Source organism: Astatotilapia calliptera, chromosome 2 (assembly GCF_964374335.1).
Source record: "Astatotilapia calliptera chromosome 2, fAstCal68.1, whole genome shotgun sequence".
In the NCBI taxonomy this organism is placed as follows: Eukaryota; Metazoa; Chordata; class Actinopteri; order Cichliformes; family Cichlidae; genus Astatotilapia; species Astatotilapia calliptera.
The window spans coordinates 7,902,791-7,923,360 of record NC_137423.1 but is presented as its reverse complement, the minus strand read 5'-3'; the positions used below and the strand labels follow the sequence as shown (position 1 = coordinate 7,923,360).

Genomic DNA, 20,570 nt, shown 5'->3' with positions numbered 1-20,570 from the left:
ACACTGTACTTCAGACTCTGGGTGGCACTTTTCAAATGTAGAGCCATCATTGTTTCCCTCTAGAGAAAGTCTGCAAAGTGTGTGCTTAATTCATTTTTTAAAAGTTGTATTTTATTGCATATATTTTATTTGATTTTATTGCATCACTGCCTTCATTTCACTCCCTGTTCCTGTGTAGCCAGTCAAGACAATTCTAAATGTCTGATTTCTGACATGGTCAGACTTCTCCCCAGTATTGAACTTTACGTTATAGCTTATACTCCTTGGACCTGTAAGTGTAAGCCAACTAACCGCCACGGTGACAGGTTATGACCATTAAAGAGAAAGTAATGTAGTGTAAATAAAAGTAGAGCAAATAAATTGAACAGATCAGTGGGGAAAAGTAGTTGCAACATGCCTTTCTTTCCTTCTTTTTATAAATTGTTGATTGCTGTAGTGTATATAACACAGCCTGTAACATAGCCTTGAAATTAAAGAAGGATTAAATATATACCAGTACTCAAACTGATATTATGTTATTATTTATATGACAAATGAGATATTTTTTTTCTTGCTCTTTTGTACAGATTACAGATTAGTCCCGCTACCTCTGCTTGTTATCATATAGTGAAAATCAGATAGAGTGAAAGCTCTAATAGTCACTCTGTATTCACTATGCAAATAAAGAAACATTTTCTGAACACGTAGGAAATGTTTGTAATGAAAGTGGTGGTTTTTCCTCTGTTAGATGACTCACTGATAATATTAAGAAACCTCCTACAAATACCAAATAACTTGCAGCTCAGGCGTTTCAGTGTTATCATATTAAGCCATTGTCCACTCTATGTTTTGGAACGACCCATGTGGGATAGCACCTGTGTTGGGGCTACACCCTGTTAAGGTGTTGTACGTGTGTGTGTGTGTGTGTGTGTGTGTGTGTGTGTGTGTGTGTGTGTGTGTGTAGGGTAGCATTGCTGGGCCTCGCCTTTAAGGGCACATTTGTCCTCACCCCTTAATCAGATGAATGAAAGCTTCGCATTCTCTGTGGACTTGGGAAGGCAAGGATGGCATATTTACCAAACACGCCCACAGTGAAGTGACCTGGAGACAGCTGTGATTGGGTACGTGTGTGCATGTGTGCGTGTGCATGTGTGGTGTGTATGCATTTTGTAATGCCAAGGCAGGTGAAACTCCAGATGTGTCATATGAACATTTGTCTTTCCTGTTTGCTTCATCTTTCACGAGATGCATACTACCTGCATATACACAGTGAATGTGCATGTGTATAATAATTTGTTATAATATACAAATTTTCCACATGTGGGACTAATAAAGGTTATCTTATCTTATCTTATTAGTGGTATTACAACACTATACACATACATTATATACAAGTTCTAAATTTTAAGGCTTCTGAATGTGCTATTTAATATAACTAAATTTGCAAATCATTAAAATAAGTTAGACTGCAATTATTTAATTTCCAATAAATCTAGTTTTTAATTAAGGGACAGACTAAATAGGCTCTATAAGGGAGAGTTACCTGAGAAGCATAATATCCTGTCTCATGTTCATATACTAAATATGAAGTTACTGTGAGCAGCCGGCTAATTTAGTCTAGCATAGTGGGAGAAACCGCTAGCCTGGCTGTGTCCAAAGGCAACAAAATCTACCCACCACTGTAAAAATGACAAATACCTGTTTTACACAGGGTTAAGAGGCAGATTATTTCTTGGTCCTGATAATTTGCCAGACAACTGGACTCCAAAGAAAGAGAGTCTCCAGGAATTGAAACTGAATTAATGGTGTGTTCTTGTCACTGTCCATTTCCTTTTTGGCGTCCTCCTCTAGTTTTATTAGCTACTTTCAGGTAGGTAAGTGCACCCCTCTCCTCTCTTCTGTTTCTCCACAATTTACCATCTTCCTCTTCATGTGTCTCCTCTCTGTCCCTTTCTATGTTCCTACTCTCTTGCTCAGTTTCTTTCTTTTTTGGCTTTTGCTACCCACGTTCTGTCTTCTTTCCTAGCCAAGGGAAACAGCATGTTGGGTACGCTTAAGGGCTTATATTTCCCAGAAAAATTCAATTGGTGCTCACCATGTACTCAGACATAAACCACAGTGAAGGCTTTATATATAAAATGTAAAATCAGGGGCCAATTGGAGCCATTTCTCTCGCTGTGACATCTGGCCTTTTGCAGGCCACAGAAGCTGGCTGGCAGTAGCAGCGAGGGAAATGTTTTCTTTTTTAACCTTTCTAAAAACAACATGTTCACAATGTCAAGAGGTAACAGGCTTGCTGGGAAGGAAGTGAAGTGAGGTGTTTCACAGTCATGGAATTGCAGGGGTGTGAATGGCTTTTTCCTCGCAGCATTTGTTAAGCGCTTTCCATATCAACAAAGACTGCGTCTGAGTGACAGCGTGACTGTGTCGGCGGCGGTCGGTCACACAGAAAATAAAACGCAGACACATGAATGCAGTCAAGACAAGAAGTTAGAGCATATTTCGGCAAATACCTGCCAACTTCAGACCAAGTCAGATGCACTTTCCACAAAAGCTGACAAGTTTATTTGATGATTGAAGATCTTTTTTCTTTTTTTTCCATGGCTAATATCTGATTCATACATTGTGTAATGTCACTGTTATTCAAACAGCAACACGTTTTTGTTGATGCATTTTTTTTGCGCCTGTGTCCTTGGTGATAAAAATCTTTGCAACAACAAATACCAGGCCATAAATCAGACAGACAACACAGAGCCAGAGGAGGAACAGCCACAACCACAACAGGTGTTAAGAGGAAACCATTTGTCTTCCTGTGAGGGTGGTTTTACTATGTGTGTGTGCGTGTGTGTGTCTGTCACAATACAACAAGGCTGTACTTACAATCAATTTCTTTTTTTTTTTGCTTTTAATAGTCGCATTGCAGCTACTGCAGATACTGCTCGCCTGCTCAGGTTTCTATTTTTAATGAATAATTTAAAAAAATCAAAACTACTTTTATATATTACAGAAAAAACAAATCACTGCTTCATCAAACTACATCATAATACACTCTGACTCAGTTGACTGGGGTGTGCAAATGTGCTTAGCTATCTTGTAAAGGGGAGTATTAAGCTTTGCAGGCTGCCGTTGATCTGCCTTATTTGTATGTCCCGCATTGGAACAGACTTGCTCTTGCCAGTGTGGAAGAAGAAAAAAAAAACATTAAGAAAACAATTGCGCCAGTGAGTTTGAATGGATGTCAGCCAAGCGTCCCAGACACCTGGGCTTGGACCGAACAGCTCTCCCCCTGTTGGAGCGAAAAGACCCACCGCTATGGAGGTCGCAGCCGGTCAAAGGCATCTGTGGCTGAACACAAAGATATTCTGATACGGCTGAGCGCTGCAGCTTGAAGTTTTATTAAAATGCCTGAACAACCGTCCCCCAACACACCCCCTTTTTTGGACATGAATGTTACAGGGCTGTGAGATCAGCAGGAGGGCACCCAGCAGGGTTGGTGCTGCCTATCACTTGTTGCCACCTCTACGTGATCTGCATCTAAATACTTTGAGCTGTGTCCTTACTGTGATCATGCTGAGAAGTCTTGATATTTAGCTTTTTCTCAGCAACTTGTCAACATCTGCCAAATGCTCATTACTGCGGTGTTTTTATATTCCACTTCACGGAGGTCACTTTTCAATCAAGCACCACGGGGAGGTCTGTGACATCCAATGTTAATAGAGTACGAGCTGCGCACTCAGGGACTGTCATTACTCCTTTTAATGACTCAGTTCATTTCCTGTTTATTCAAAACACGTTGGAGAGAGAAAAACTTCAATACTGAGCATCTGTGGATTTTTCCAAGGAAAGAAGCCCTAAAAGCAAACTGAAATTTCCTATTTGCTCGGTTATTAGCAAAAAAAAAACATGTATTTTCAAATAAATTTAGTCAAAGACTGCTCATGTTTTAGGTCCGTGGCCCTTTCTGCCTTCACTTGTCTGACGATGCAAAACAGTGACAATCTGCACTGAAGCTTCAGGGAGCCAAAGCTCTGTCATGGAACCCGTTTTTCTCGTCTGGTAATCACAATAGTTCAAGAGTTCATTGTGTTATCCATTTTCAGTTAAGGTGAGGGTTACTTAGCCCTAATCAATCATTCACTCAAGTCATGTATCAGACACATTTATGCAATTTGTTTTTTTTAGCAGAAGCAGTTAAAACCAGCTTATTCCTACAACTAGCTGTGCAAAACACTGAATCCCCTTATCCCCTCCTTCCAAGCCATGATTAGCTAGATTGTCATTTCTACCGAGGAAACAGGCTGGGGAAACATACCTATAACTGAAAAAAGTTCCTGTGGGGTTATGTTAGGTGTTACCCTAAATACCACTTACACATCAAGACTAATATGACATCTTCCTAAAAGACGGAGGAGAAAATGTTGATTTAATAAAGAACATTCAGAGCTTTGAATGCCTTTCAGACCCCACGCTACTTTTATAATGCTGAGGTCCAGGCTCTGGGGCCAATCGATAAATTATAGCGTTTGATTGTTTTTTTTAGTTTTCTGTCCAAGTTTTACTGCATTGTCCATCTGTTTGGGATCATAGTCATGCTGAAAAAAAGTTATTGCCATTCAGATGCCTAATGGTTTTGCATGGTGGATCAAAAGCTGAAAGTACTTTTCTGTGTACCATATTTTTCGGACCATAAGGTACCGGATTATAGGCACACTGTCAATGAACATGTCTGTTTTCATACATAAGGCGCACCGGATTATAAGGCGCATTAAGCAAAACAAAACCGTCAGATAAGTCAATCTTTACTGAACTCGTTCTTCTTGCTTCCTGCACTTCCGTACCATTGATTTATTAACGCTGCATTCTCTCGCAGCTGCTCTATTCCTGCGTTGTTGCAGTATATTAATGACTAACCTCGTATTGTGGATGGATTATCTCAGTTGTTCTCCTGACTGAAGTTTGGTCTGTTTACAGCATCCTGCCATGTGACTGCATTTGTCCCTAACCATCGGGAGCCCTCACATTAACTTTTATTGAGTGAAAAAAAAAATTAGCATTCATCCTCCAGCTTCACTGTGTTTATGTTACAATCAAGTAGCAAACATATACCAGCTAGTGGAACTTCGGTAACCCTACAAAAGTCAGCTGTTTAGTTTTCTGTTTTCATTTATGTTGGAAGTGATAGGTATATCATGTTTAGGTGGAAACCAGCTAGCTAACTTCCTCTCAGTGATGCCGCAGTGTTTGTTTGACTTTGGGACCTGAACCAGACGGAGTTTTGGACCCAGATCACTCCGCGAGGCTCCTGACTATGGTGGCCATAATGCTACGACAATCCATCAAGCGGTGCAGCTTCGTAGCTTACCAAAGTTGTAATAAAACATTTTTTGACAGATTTTTTCATCATTTCGAGGTCAGTAAGCACAACCAGAATTCATACATAAGGTGCACCGGATTATAAGCCGCACTGTCGATTTTTGGGAAAATTAAAGGATTTTAAGTGCGCCCTATAGTGCGGAAAATATGATAAATCCATCAATTCTGGCAATCTCTCCAACACCACTGTCCGAAACCGCAAACCATGACAGAGACTCCACCATGTTCTACAGACAGCTTTTTAAATGCTTGAATGATTCATATGTCAGCGTTAAGTGGTTGATCGGGGGAAAAAATCATAAAACAAAAAAACAAGAAAAAAACCTGAAATTTTTACTGTTTTTAAACAAATGCAAAGAAAGAAAAACAAAACAACTTTTGCCCTGATGGCAAACACTCATTCTGGAACGAACATTAAAGGAAGACGAAAAACAGCTGTGAAATTTGATATGGCTTCTTTTTCTTCTTCTTTTAAATTAAGGTACAAACAAGGCCTGGAACTGACTTGGTACATCTGACAGGGTGCAATAAATCCCCGGGGTCTTTTCCTGTCAGGACTTGATCAGAAAAGGAAAAAAAAAATAGCATCACACTGTTTTTCAGAAGCAAGTTAAGCCCTTCTTCTCCTTCACGACAACACTCCGATTACAGTATCAAATGCTGCTTCTGTTTGGAGGAGCGATGGCAGAGGTGAGGAGGGAAAGCCAGAAGCAATTTTCTAGGATGAGTGTGAGTTAAAAGTGTGTTGAGGGGTGTTGAGGGTGGAAAGTTTAGTGGGAAGCTGAGGGTTGTGAAACCAGATGTCACTCCAGGCAGGTAGGAAGACAGGTGATTTTAACAAGCTTCTACGGCTGAGCAGACAACTACTGTGACCTCTTGAGTGACCTCCACACCTCCTCCTCTCGAGATCCTGCCTCCTCCTCCTCTCAGACAAGTTTGAAATCCCAAGAATGTAATTAAAGTCAAAGCTTCAAGTCATCATACTGCCATCCCTGAGGACTGAATTGTACTGAATTCATCCATTTGTGCATTATTTCAAGTTCTATGTGAACCATATTTGATACGATAATATATATAGTAAAATATTCACTATAAAATTCCAGTTTTAGTGGCTTAATGACTGAAGAAATTGGACAACAATCAGGTGACCTGTGAACTCTGAACCAGATGGATAAATCTGGGGTGAACATATACAAGAGTTCACCAGTCTGAAACATACTGGATACTTAAACATGTGGTTTTTTCCCCCTTTTAGTTAAATAAACCCCATCAACACCAACATTTATTTAACGAATTACATTTTACTGATAGAAAATGTCTCAGCATGTCATCCATTCTTTTGAATGAAACTGAACTTTGCAAGGCCAGTGCTGCTGAAGAGTGAACCATTTTGGACTAGCATTCAGCCGTAACCAAAGCGCCATGATGACACCTCTATACGACCAGTAGACAGAGGGAGTGTGAGCTGAGCATGCACTCTAAGGAAGTGCGAACAGTCAGAAGGGAGAAAAAGCAGCGACAGTGTGTATGGAAACTAAAAGTGGACTCTGCTTAGTTGCCTCTAGCTTCAGTAATTATCTTGCTGTTGATTTATGAGGTTCCAATTTGTCCATTTTGGTCCCTGCCAGCATGAGCTCGATGCATTGCTGACCAGTGCTGTGGCTCACCAGGCTGCTTGCAGCATTGCCAGCAAGCATACCAGTCATTCAGTCACATGGAGACGGAAAGGTATTGCTACCCATAGAGTTGTAAAAGTTTGACCGGACTAGATGTGTGGTAGATTATTACAATGCTGGCTGAAAAACATACAAAAATATGTTTTCCATATTTCCACTGATTTAATTTAATGTTTGAAAGCAACACAAACATATCTGCTGCTTTGTCATTGCTTTGTCTGAAAGTAAGAGTGTTTGGACGTGCCCGAAAACCATCAAATAGTTCAGTAAGTTTTATGTTAAGCATGCGTTCAAGACATTTGTTCAAAAAAAAGTCAATTCTAATAATGTTTCTAACCATGTGCAAAAATGTCCTGCCTCATATAAACAAAAGTTTTTTTTTTAATGTTTATTTAAAGTTGGTTTTCTGTCAGGGGGAGGTTTATTCTTGTATGTTGAACAAATTGGATAAAAATAAAAAAAGTTAATAAATTGTAAACAAGAAGTGGTTGTGAGCGCTTGTGTCCTGGTTGATTACTCTCCCCACTTCTTTTTGACAGCAAAGGTCCTTGAGCTATCAACAACGCAGACGGATCGAGTTTACTGTAAACTGTGGTGGATGTTGCCATTCTGAAGCATTTTAGGATTTATGGAAGAATAGTATGCAGGTGAAAAATCTTTTTTTAAGAGTCCTTCAGCATAAAGGCTGTGTGACCTTTTTGCGCAAATGTTTTATTAATGTTCCTGTTCATTTGGGGAGCTAGTCACGTTGTCAGCAATCGACATATGTGTATATATCATTTACCTTTAGACGTGCTGTATTTCTTCACTGAAGCTTTGAAGCTTTTTCTTTCTAAACACACATCTTCAGTGCTGTGATGTGTTATCTGTATCCTGTTTCCTCACAAACTTCCCCTCAGTGATCAGGGGAGTCTAAAGTTTCATTTAATTTAATATGATCTATAGGACAGGTACGTAAAATAAAATGCAATGGTACAACAATGGTGAGACTTGGTTTTTTCCACCTATGAACTCTTATCAGCTTGACTGTGGCATGCCTTTGAATTTTTGTGTGGTTTCAAGAGCTCAGTGGCAAGTGACTGCAAACCTCCATTCCACAGATGAGACACTATACCAGAAACCCCGGTGTTAAACACAACACCTGATAGTAAGGGATTGGTTTCCTAACTGCATACCTCCTCCAGGTGTACGCCTGCTTTAGGCTGATTTTTAGGGTGGGGGCTGACAAGTTGGGAAGGAGGGTAGATGAGGAGTCTCTACTATAACCTCCTACTGCATATAGGGATGTCAAAAGTAAAAGACAGTTGAAAGAATAGTAAGGAAAGAGTGGGGTGAAAACAAAACAAAAAGGGCCGACTTGAACCCAGGCCCTAGCAACAGCCTTCAGCATATGGACCACCTGCTTAACCAGGTGAGGTGCACTGACTGCGTATTTGCGTGCTTGGTTAGTGAAATCATCTCAAGTCATATAAACGTTTTATCCTAAAAAAATTAAGAAATGTTCTTTGTCCTGTGTAGGTGTGGTCAGCGGAGTTTTGATTGGCAGAATGAACCCAAGCAATCGGCTCAAATGTATATTTGTTTTAAACTTCAGAGCGAAGTAAAAAATGGCCTCTTCAGCCAACTGTCTAAAAACAAAAGATAATCAGCATACATCAATTAAACAATGAGAAAAACAGCAGGCCTCACATCTGATAGGAGATGAAAACGTTTGGTCGTTTTTGCTTGTGAAATGACTCACTTCATAATATTTATCACTGCTCTACAATCCAGATCAAGGGTTGGGCAAAGCCTGAGGAGTCTTGGTTCATATGACATGTTGTGCAAGCGTAGTGGAAATCAAATGTTGTTTGCAAATGCTCCACATAGCGAAACTGACAGGCCGAATGAGATAATTGTTTAAATGTGGGAATAATAGAATCCATCCATCCGTTTTCTGCTTCTTATCAAAGTCCAGGTCACTGGGGCAACAGTCCCCGGACCTCCCTCTTCACAGCCACTTTGTCAGACAAGAGATGTGCTTTCTCCACCGTGTCCTGGGTCTGCTACAGGGTGTCCTCCCAGTCGGACATAACTGAAACACCTTACCTAGGAAATGCCAGAACCATGTTTGATGTGGAGAAGCAGAACCCCGAGAACAAGAAAGGATGAAGCCCTTGGTCAAAGGCTGAGTTGAGACACCCAAATTTCTGCTACCCGTGTCTGTGATCTCAATCTTTTGGTCACTACCCCCAGCTTGTGGCTTTAGATGAAGATGGGAACAATGATCGGATAGTAAACTGACTGCTTCACTTTTTAAAAAGCGCTTTATGAATATTTAATTGGGTGCTTGAATTAGAAAGTACTGAAACTGAGTAGAAAGAGTATAAGCATAGCTCCATTCACTTCAACAGACTGGTAAAACATCCAGATTACTGCAGACACTGCACCAATTCATCTGTCAATTTTCTACTTTTTCTTCGACCAGAGACTTGAACTCCACTTCACTTCCAGTTACTCATTCCCATCCCGTTGTAGACACACCACCCTTTTCCATCAGAGAACCATGGCCTCAGGATTGAAGAGCTATTTCTTGTCCCAGCCATTTCACACTTCACTGCAAACCACCTGATTGTAAGCTAGAGGTTGTTGCTCAATTAAGGCAACAGAAGCACATGATCCACAAAAGTCTGACACGAAATCCTCAGTCCACGAGACACATAATAAACTTATGAACAGAACTGGTGGCAAGGGGCAGCCCTGGCTGTGTTTAACACCCACTGGGAATGATAACCATGCTCTTACAGTGGCTGGGAAGTGATGACCAAACAATCCCAACTCCAATCACCATTCTGCTAAAGCAGGGATAACCGAGCACCTTTTAAGACAGTTTCTCCTGAAAGGCTTGTTTGCTCTTGTGCGTGGTTGTTAATGTGTACTAGCAGTTTATGGAGTGAAGTGGGTGTTGTTTGAGCCATACACTGAAACCCTGAAGTTCTTAGACATTACCTGACTGAGATGCATTCAGAAAGAATGTCTGACTCAGTTGGTTTTGACATTAGCTGGTCTTTAATCTACCAGCTTTTTTGTGATGTTAGATTGTTTATGGCAAAGATGATTACACAGTGGATTTGTCCGGCCTTTGACATGCACTTTCCAAAGTGCACAGTGGGTAACTGCGACGTCTAGACCTGATTCTCCTCATATTGTCTTGACTTCATGTGTTAAATGAGCTTTAGCATACTGGAAACTTCATTTGCATGCATCTCAAATTATAGCTAAAGAAAAATTGCACGTAATAACACACAGTGGTATTAAGTGACAAACATTTTATTTCCTATCACGTCTATAACTTTTCAAGCTGAATTAAAGCAAAGTTTTACAATTAAGATTAAGATCTATAAACAGTATAAATTTGAAGGTCAAGAAAAAACAGGGATTTTTAAAAAAAATATCAAAAACTAGATCTTACATAGGAAACAGTTTATTTTGGCCAAATTGTGATGCACTGGTTTCACAATTTCTCAGAACTTGTGAGTTACTTGTGCCATGGAGAACAGCAGCAATTTCTCTGCTCGAGACAATGTGAATCACACGGGAGACAAATGCAGGGAGACAAATCTGTTACACAAAGAACTGTTTGTACGATTTCTCCCGGTCTGCTGTGAGATCACGAGGGTGCTCTGTGACACAGTACAGACACGATGCAGACATCACAGAAAAGCACAGTAACATCTTTCTGCAATTCTGGCTACACTCACAATTTCTTATTACGTGCCAGAAGTAGTAAGAATGGTGTTGCAAAACAGCAATAAAGCATCGATTTCTAAGTCAAAGTTATTCTTTTAGTGGATCGAGTCTGACATGTGGTAGAGAGATGCAGATATCCAAACAATACAACCTGCTGGGTAACTGCATAATTTTTTTTTGTGTCCCAATTGTCAATTTTGGTAACTGGTAATTTCAAGAATTTTTGTGTGTTTGCAAAAGACATATTGTCCCCAACCAAAGAAGACCATAGTTGTGATTTTATGTGCATGCAAAAGATATTCCTAAAGCTCACCTCAGCTCCGGAATAATTGTTGGTCCGAGTCACCAGGTGGTCAAGAGACACATTTTCAGCGACAGGCATATTACGAAACTGCAGAGAAAATATTTCCTTTCGAGTACGCGCATCTGGAAGCGGCACGTAGACAATTCGGTCGAGGCGACCTGGACGCATCAGAGCCTGTGGGACAGAAAAAAGACAGACAGCATCTGTTTTAAGGTCATATTTCAAAAATTGCGACACATAAAGGGTTTTAAAAATGTTTTCAGCATTATTGCTTTCAACAGTGTTTCCTTTGTACATTGCCATTCTTATGTCACAAAAATACTGTCATGACACTATGTTTCTGACCTTTGACCTTATTGCTGGTTGCTTGTTAAGCTGTGAAAAAATAGTTCAGTCCACTCCTGAAATAATTGTACACCTATTTAAACAGGACTATAAAGCAAATGCCTGATATACAAACTGTGAAATTTGAGATTTCCACTTCTGGCGTCAGCGTGGAGACAATCTCCCCGTTATCTGATAAACCTTCCACTTCCTACAGATCACATCTCTGTGACCCCAAAACAGTCCTTGAGTACCCAAAGCTGCCGCTGTCCCGCTTGTCAGACGTCATTAAGTGGCAGGCGCCTCTCAAACTCAGACAAGCAGACAGACTGACAAATATGTCCTGCCTCCATCTGCTGTCCTCAGCCAGGCCGTGACAAGCTGCAGTGTGGTAACCCATTTGACAAGCCAACTAGCTGAGGAGCAGTGGGTTTGGGAAAATAAATGAGCACAGTGTGAACTGGCATTTATTGGTAGCAATGGAATGAACTATAAACAGAAAACGAACATCAACTGAAACTCAAAGTTTCTTTGTTGCTATTCTCCTAAGAGTCAGTAAGTCCTGAAGGCCCTGGCTCTGAGCCAGACAGGCCACAGCGGGGCCAGACTCTGGCCTGTGGAGCCGAGACAGGAGATACTCACAGATGCAAGCCATACAGGAGGCCATGTCAGGAGTGATCAGTGAAGGTTGGAGGGACTGGACAAGCAGCCTTTGAACTGTTAGATACTGCGCTTCTACCTCTGCAACTCTCCTCTTTTACTTGCAAAGAATATGAGCATCTACTGTACGTCATGTCATCCTGTATGTTTGAGTAGGAGAACAGAACAATCAGCACATGCTACGAGTTCAGCTAACTAGTGCATAAGCACTCTGTGAATCTGGGTTTTAATAAGGTTGATATTTAACTCACTTAACAAGCAGAAATGCCAAACATCTGCAAAACCTATATTCCATAATTTAAAAAAAAGGGAACTCTAGGTGCATAGAATTTTCCAGCTTAAAAAAATGTAAGCAAAAAAAAATCTTTTCTGCGTTTCATTTGAAGACCACCTGCTCGATAAGTGTCTTGGAGGAAATTTCAGGTTTGGAGTTTTGTTTTACGGTTTGCTATATTTCCCCTCTGGATAGCAAATTCCAGTTTACTGGGGTGATGGATAGTATCCCAGCCTTTTATCTACTGGTTTTCCTGTACATGTGTATGGAACATGAGAGGACAGAAACCGGAGACGAATGTTAGTAGCTACCTTTACGTATCCACAACAGAGTAATGGGTGACAAAGGAGCCGTGGCTCATGACAGCAAACGTTCTTGCTTTTCAGGTCTCTCGACTCTTACGCTTGATTACAGAAAGGTGGGTGGCTATCTGTGACGGTAGTGTAACAAAATGGATAGAGAGGAATAACACCACCCTCAATCGAAGCAGGAAAGGGGTGGCTGCTGCGGTGACATGCTGGGAGATAGATGGACGGGTGGCTGGAGGGCTGCAGTATTAAATCAAAGATGTAAGGGCTTAAGGCCTAATAAGGTGCATCTGGCAAAGCAATTATAAAACAACACCTGTGGGATCAGGTTTGTTATTATGTTTCTTCCTGTGGGTTAACATATATTGTTGGTACAAAACTGTGCTCGAGGCGTGAGGTGATTGTAGTGGGAACTTTAATCTGTGATTGTTTGTCACAGCAAGTCAAGCCCGTTGCAGCACAGTATATTGCATTATGCAGAGGACGTGCCAGGGACACTTCCTGAGTTGCTCTCCCTGGAAGTATCGGGCGGCTGCATGCCAACACAAACCTGCTGACCCCGGACTAAATAACTCAGTCACTCCCACACACGCTGACAAACACATTCGCATATGCAAGCGTGCATGTAAGCACACATATATTCCAATAAACTCTCCTTGGACGGATCGTTTTAATTTCCGATCCATTTTCCTAGTGCAAAAACACCACTTTGCACTTTATCAGCTATTAATTCTCTCCGCACACATAATGGAGAAGTGCCTGTAGCTTCCAGGCACTCGGGCTCCGAGCGTTCCAAGACGCTCCCGAAAAAGCAGAGCCGACCCTCAGCTTTGAGACTGCTAAACTCATCTGACTGCCCTGGAGGGAAAGAAAGGCTTTTTTTCTTTCCTCCCAGCAAGAGCAGGGGGCCCATCCATCACTTAACAAGATATACTTCCTGTTCTCAAGGATCCGGGGGAGGTGGTGGTGGTGTGGAGGGAATAAGAGGAGGAGGAGGTAAGGAGGGGGGACCCCAAAAGACAAATACTTGGCTTGGCATGTCGGGCAAGCGTTGACGGGCTCTTTTCGTAACGGCATCATTCCACCTGAAGTCTTGGCTCCGTTGGCAGAAGGCAAGAAAAAAAGGAGTCAGGCGAGGAGATGAGAGAGGAGAGGACAAAACCAGCCAGACCAGGGCACTCAGACAACCCACTTGAAAGGACAGCAGGACCAAAGCCCTGCAAACAAACACAGATAAGTGGTGTGGGAGACAGCAAACCACCACAGACAAAACCCAGTTGTATAAATTCTCTGCTGTTCTAACATGAGTCTGCATGACGGATTGCATCCACCTTGTTGCACCACTGACATGATAGGCATCATTACACACGAGCCATTAGTAATTAGAAATGCCCCTAGGTAAAAAATACCAACCACCTTTAAGTCAACACAGAACCATTTATATACCACTGAATCTAGCAGAGTGTGCACTGTGGACTTAACCTCAGCAAAATGTATGTTGCAACGCTGAGAAAGTTTGGAAAAACATGTGGATCAGTCAAGCTGATTAAAAAGCAAACCAAAAAAAGACAGAGAGAGACAAGAGAGAGAAAAAACTCATCCATGCTTTCTGCACCAAGTTTCACTGCCGATAACAACAGTAATCATTCCAAGGCATTGCAATCCTCCACATGAAGTGATTACCCCCTAATGACAGACAACTTCCTATCTGCGAAGGCCGGTACCTCTCCTTAACCAATGAGGAATGCTGGGAATCTTTTCCTTAGAGCGTTGTTCCTAAGCACATTCTTGGCCAGCTTCAATCTGACCCGCTCTGAGCTACGTCTACAAACTGTTTACAAACGGACGCCCCCGCAATTCAGGTGTCTTATTCTTAGATAGAAACTTAGACTTGGTGTGACTAAATCAAGATCAAGATCTGCTTTGTTACTCACGACGCCTTCAGATCAAATGAAAAACGAAATGAAACACTGGGTTTGTGAAACTGAACATGATGACTAAGTTCTTCCCTGCACATCTGGTGCTATCTCTGTTTTTCCAATAAGCTGTTTTCAGTGGCACTTTTTAAAATGTACAGCATGATAGCAGGCTGTCTGCATGAATGAGAGGTTTGCCTGAGGAGACATGAGTTGACTTTGTTGCCTGCCAGAAGGCATTTGCTGTATGTGGCTTCCTAACCTGTCAGTCTGCAATCCTTAGAGGCCTTGGTGAGTCATACCGACTCGGAGATGGGCCACCCTGGATTTATTCCGAGCACACACAAAACAGAAAATGCAGAAAGCACGATGGGAACACAGAGCTCACAGAAAGGTCAGCATTCAGACGCAGTAATCTTAGATACAATGCACTAGCCGAATACCAGTAAATGTTACAGACTGTCAGGTGTCACTGGTATTCTTAAAGTCAAGATTGCTGTTATATCTGTGAAAGTAACACAAAATTGGGAAGATGAAGATTTTTTGCAACAGCTGTGATTCAGTGGATGTCCTCTTTCAGAAAAATCTGGTTTACAAAGTCCCAGCTCAGGAGCAAATTCCACAAAAACACAAATCCAGAGCCAGTTTGTTTCTTTCACAGTTTTCAAGGGAGCTTCCTTTTACAGATGAGAGACCTACTGAGCCTCACATCGATTGTGCAACATGCATGAGTGGAAGACTGCGTGGCATCTGTGGCACTTCCGTGAAATGTGTTATGTTCTGATCCTTCCACAACATGCCAATCATTAATCAAAGTGCCTTACCTTTCACTTGCTAAAGTGCAAAAAGGGAAGGAATTCAGTCAGTCACACCTGGGTGTGTGGCATGTCACATGCAGCAGCAAGTCATTAAAAACACTGCACCAGTGTTTTGTGGACTGTACTATGTGCAAAAATCAGGCACCTATAACCTTAACGTACTGCAATGATTGCTAGAAGAGTTATAGTTATTTTATGGATATACATTTCCGTTGTTCAATTTATGGGAGAAGGAACGACTTCCTCTCATATTTCTACCACAAAGTGAACCTGACTTGGATTTTTTTTAACCACCTGGATTCAACATATTCCTTGTTGTTCCCACTAAACTCTTGCAGAGAGTGGCCTCATTGTATAAAAACCTCTCCAAGTATGTGAAAATACCCTTGAGCTTTATTTCGTCACTCTGATTTATGTCAGAGTACAAAACAAGCTATCAGCTGGTTCTGTTTTTCAAATCCTTCAAATCACGCAAATCCGATTTGCATCTACAGAACATTTTGCCCAAGCTTCCTTTCACAAAGGTGACATAATTCTGATCGAGGCCACGCTGTCTTCAGAGAGACACTGGACCTTCTTTATGTCAGTCTTGATTTCGACGTGAGAGAGGATCAGAGAGAACTGGAGCGGAGGGAAAGAGAGAGTAAATCAAGGAGAGAGGGGAGGGGACAGCAGAGCAGAGAGGGATGAGAATGACAGAGGAAGAAAGTAAGTATGCGGTGAGAGGTGGAGAGAGAGAGAGAGCGAAAGAGAGGAGTTGGCAACCGCTCAAAAACATGAGAGGCTTTCACTCTGGATTTTGCCCTTGAGTCAAACTTGCATCCGGCAGGCGAGGCCACCGTGTCCAAGAACCAAATAACTCTGCCGCTGTTAACCCCCGCTGTCTCACATACTCGTGCACAGCCAAGAGGAAGTAAAGATTTAGAGTTTTAAAATAAAGTATAAACCATTTGAGCAAGTAATATTTTCTTTTAGAGAATAAAAAAAATCTTTTTTTTATCACGGAAAAAGAAAGCCGTTCGGGACAAAAGACACTTTTTTGAAATATTTAAAGCATTTGACTCCAAAATACTGTATGAACTATAAACTTTTACTCTTAGGGCCGCACAGCATAATAAATCAAGACATTTTCATCAAAGATAACATTTATGACTTTTTATGCCACCAAATGGAAGTCATTACTTCCGTTTCTATAGCAGAAACTCATCTAATTTTACAATATTTGTATATAAAATCAGTGGTGATTGCACCTTACCTGTTGACAGAAATAACACCCTGTGCCTACAAGTGTGTAAATGGTGTATAGAATGTGTTCCTTCACAAAAGATCGTGGGTTGGGTTCCAATAACACTCACTAATCTGGGGTTTTGTTAAAAGCCTCAATGACTGTTTGAATGCTTGCATTTCTTGTCCTAAAGCACAGCTTTTTTAGAAATGCCCCAGAGCGCCCAGATTTCAGGAAATTAAATTAGTTTGCTGTTATTATCATAAAAAATGACCCAAATTTTCCTTAACACACAGGCAGATGGTGTTTTTTCTAGAGTGTTGTGATTTTAGATTTTTATTTTCTTTTTTAAATTTGTAAACCAAGCAGGAGGCTCAAAACCTAGAAACAGTGCAGTCATGTGCATGCACAGTGTAACTGGGCAAATAATTATTACAGAATTAGATATCCCACCTCTTTTACCTTTTATGTGCGTTGTGTAAGCAGGTAAAAGCGCCACGATCAGGGAAGGAAGGGGGTAAAGAAGTAGCAGCAGCTGTGTTGTTGCTTCCTTTGGGTTTAGAGGGTGGGGATGGGGGGTGGTGTCAGCCTTACACCCCTACAGCTGTCCTGGAGGTCCACGATTGTGTTGAAACTACACAAAATGGCCAGCCCTCACACCTCAATGAAAATAACACTCTTTTTGGAAGGAGTAGGTAGGCAAAGTAAGTGCATGTATGTGTGTGCGTCTGTGTGAATGAGTGGAGGTGGGGGCGGTAATTGTCAAGCAGAAAAAAAAGTGAAGAAAAGCAGAGGAAATAAGACCATGACCATGTTGAAAAGTCGGCTCATTGGAGCCCAAAATAAAAACGCAGTAAAGCGCCTGCCATAAAACACATGTATGTTTGCTTTACAAAGAGGCGTTTCCTGTGAGCTGTCCACAGTTCACAGTTCAGTTCTATGCAGCCTTGCCTTTGGTGTAAACTCATCAGGGTCTGGTTTCCATAATGTGTGAGCACCCTCCAAACTCCCTGGTCCAGTAGCTGCCTCAAACAAATCAGCAGCCACAGCCAATGAGCAATGTTTCCCTACAGACACTTTTTCTGGCGTAATCCATTTGTCTCAATCGTGGCTTTGAGCTTGCAAGTGCTACTGTCACCCTCTGGTAGACTGCTGGTATTCTTGTAGAACACATGCTTGTGTGTCCATGTGCGTATGGAGAAGGGCCATCCAACAGACACAGCCAACAACAACAACTTAAACCTGCTGATTGCAGCACCACTATAAAATCTGAAACTGTGCCATCGCCCCAAGTTAGCCATATATAAAAAGGTAAATCACTGAAAAGCAAATACAACACATTCAGTAAAGAATTTGTGCAGTCTTCATAGTAAGACTGAAGTGATTATTTGATGGAGACATTTATCCACTCATCGTGCAAATAAAGACTCACTTTAATGTCATAGATTAAGAAGATTTTCTTTCTCACATTTCACATCCACTCACTGTGTGTTTATACATCACTCTGCATTTAATTACGAATTACTATTAATCTCTGGCTCTCTTTCACAGCATATCTTTTGTCCCGTCTCCCTCCCTTCACCCTCAACTGGTCACTGCATGCCTGCCTCTCCATCAGCCTGGATCTGCCTGAGGTTTCTTCCTGTTAAAAGGGAGTTTTTCCTTCCCACTATCGCCAAAGTGCTTGCTCAGAAGGGGGTCATCTGATTGATGAGATTTCTCTATAATATTGCAGGTGCAGGGTGTTTACCCAACAATATCAAGTGCCCTGAGGCGACTGTTGTTGTGATTTGGTGCTATATAAATAAAACTGAACTGAATTAAAATTAAAGGCAGTCAAGAACGGCAGATGCAAAGATGTTTCACAGAATTTCCCATTAAAACTAAAACATATCTATAAAGAATTTCATGAGCTGCTTAAATATCCTCTACAGAGGTTAAGTACAGTGGGGCAAAAAAGTATTTAGTCAGCCACCGATTGTGCAAGTTCCCCCACTTAAAATGATGACAGAGGTCAGTAATTTGCACCAGAGGTACACTTCAACTGTGAGAGACAGAATGTGAAAAAAAAATCCATGAATTCACATGGTAGGATTTGTAAAGAATTTATTCGTAAATTAGAGTGGAAAATAAGTATTTGGTCACCTCAAACATGGAAAATCTCTGGCTCTCACAGACCTGTAACGTCTTCTGTAAGACGCTTTTCTGTCCCCCACTCGTTACCTGTATGAATGGCACCTGTTTGAACTCATCATCTGTATAAAAGACACCTGTCCACAGCCTCAAACAGTCAGACTCCAAACTCCGCCATGGCCAAGACCAAAGAGCTTTCGAAGGACACCAGGAAAAGTATTGTAGACCTGCACCAGACTGGGAAGAGTGAATCTACAATAGGCAAGCAGCTTGGTGTGAAAAAATCAACTGTGGGAGCAATCATCAGAAAATGGAAGACATACAAGACCACTGATAATCTCCCTCGATCTGGGGCTCCACGCAAGATCTCATCCCGTGGGGTCAAAATGATCATGAGAACGGTGAGCAAAGATCCCAGAACCACACGGGGGGACCTGGTGAATGACCTGCAGAGAGCTGGGACCAAAGTAACAAAGGTCACCATCAGTAACACACTACAACAGCAGGGAATCAAATCCCGCAGTGCCAGACGTGTTCCGCTGCTGAAGCCAGTGCATGTCCAGGCCCGTCTGAAGTTTGCCAGAGAGCACATGGATGATACAGCAGAGGATTGGGAGAATGTCATGTGGTCAGATGAAACCAAAGTAGAACTTTTTGATATAAACTCAACTCGTCGTGTTTGGAGGAAGAAGAATACTGAGTTGCATCCCAAGAACACCATACCTACTGTGAAGCATGGGGGTGGAAACATCATGCTATGGGGCTGTTTTTCTGCCAAGGGGACAGGACGACTGATCCGTGTTAAGGACAGAATGAATGGGGCCATGTATCGTGAGATTTTGAGCCAAAACCTCCTTCCATCAGTGAGAACTTTGAAGATGAAACGAGGCTGGGTCTTCCAACATGACAATGATCCAAAACACACCGCCCGGGCAACAAAGGAGTGGCTCCGTAAGAAGCATTTGAAAGTCCTGGAGTGGCCTAGCCAGTCTCCAGACCTCAACCCCATAGAAAATCTGTGGCGGGAGTTGAAAGTCCGTGTTGCTCAGCGACAGCCCCAAAACATCACTGCTCTCAAGAAGATCTGCATGGAGGAATGGGCCAAAATACCAGCTACTGTGTGTGCAAACCTGGTAAAGACCTATAGTAAACGTTTGACCTCTGTTATTGCCAACAAAGGTTATGTTACAAAGTATTGAGTTGTATTTTTGTTATTGACCAAATACTTATTTTCCACCCTGATTTACGAATAAATTCTTTACAAATCCTACCATGTGGATTCATGGATTTTTTTTTCACATTCTGTCTCTCACAGTTGAAGTGTACCTGTGGTGCAAATTACTGACCTCTGTCATCATTTTAGGTGGGGGAACTTGCACAATCGGTGGCTGACTAAATACTTTTTTGCCCCACTGTATGTGGCTGAGGATAAAAACATCTTATTGCACCCCCTACCTAAATACACGCATGTAGAAACATGCATCTGTAGAAAAACTCCATCTGCAGCATGCAGCAACACTTACACACCTCACACATCCCCATCCTGCACACATACACGGAGGCCCCACTTGCGCGGAGAGACAGACTGCAGGTGCCAGGCCCACCTCAGGGTCCCTGCCGGGCTCTCGTTAGGCCTGGTGCCATTCAGGCGGCTCCTAACACGCAACCCTGAGTGCTTTGTGTTTCTCTGACAGCCCCTGTCGTCCTCTGGATGTAGTGGTGAAAAAAAAGGAAAAGAGGAAAACTTCAGAGATTAGTGCTTTGAAGAACTTGACAGAGAGTCACTGTATGGCCTTGTACAGTTTTAAAGGAGTATGACAGTTTTGTTTGACTCATTTGCAACAAAAAATA

At 41.8% G+C, this 20,570-nt stretch overlaps 1 protein-coding gene across 4 annotated transcripts in view; it reads right to left on the bottom strand.

Annotated features, from left to right (window-relative positions):
- Nucleotides 1-20,570, bottom strand: part of afg2a (AAA ATPase AFG2A) — a 110,629-nt gene that overhangs the window by 8,221 nt on the left and 81,838 nt on the right. The window contains exons 16-17 of one of the 4 annotated variants that reach the window (XM_080305030.1): nucleotides 13,713-13,844; nucleotides 11,071-11,235 (exon numbers count right to left, since the gene is read on the bottom strand). In XM_080305030.1, coding sequence (XP_080161156.1) covers nucleotides 11,071-11,235; nucleotides 13,713-13,844 — 297 coding nt within the window. Of the gene's footprint in view, nucleotides 1-11,070; nucleotides 11,236-13,654; nucleotides 13,845-20,246; nucleotides 20,427-20,570 lie in introns of those variants that run through there. The other 3 variants (XR_013910747.1, XM_080305033.1, XM_026183469.2) reach the window with 3 other exon arrangements.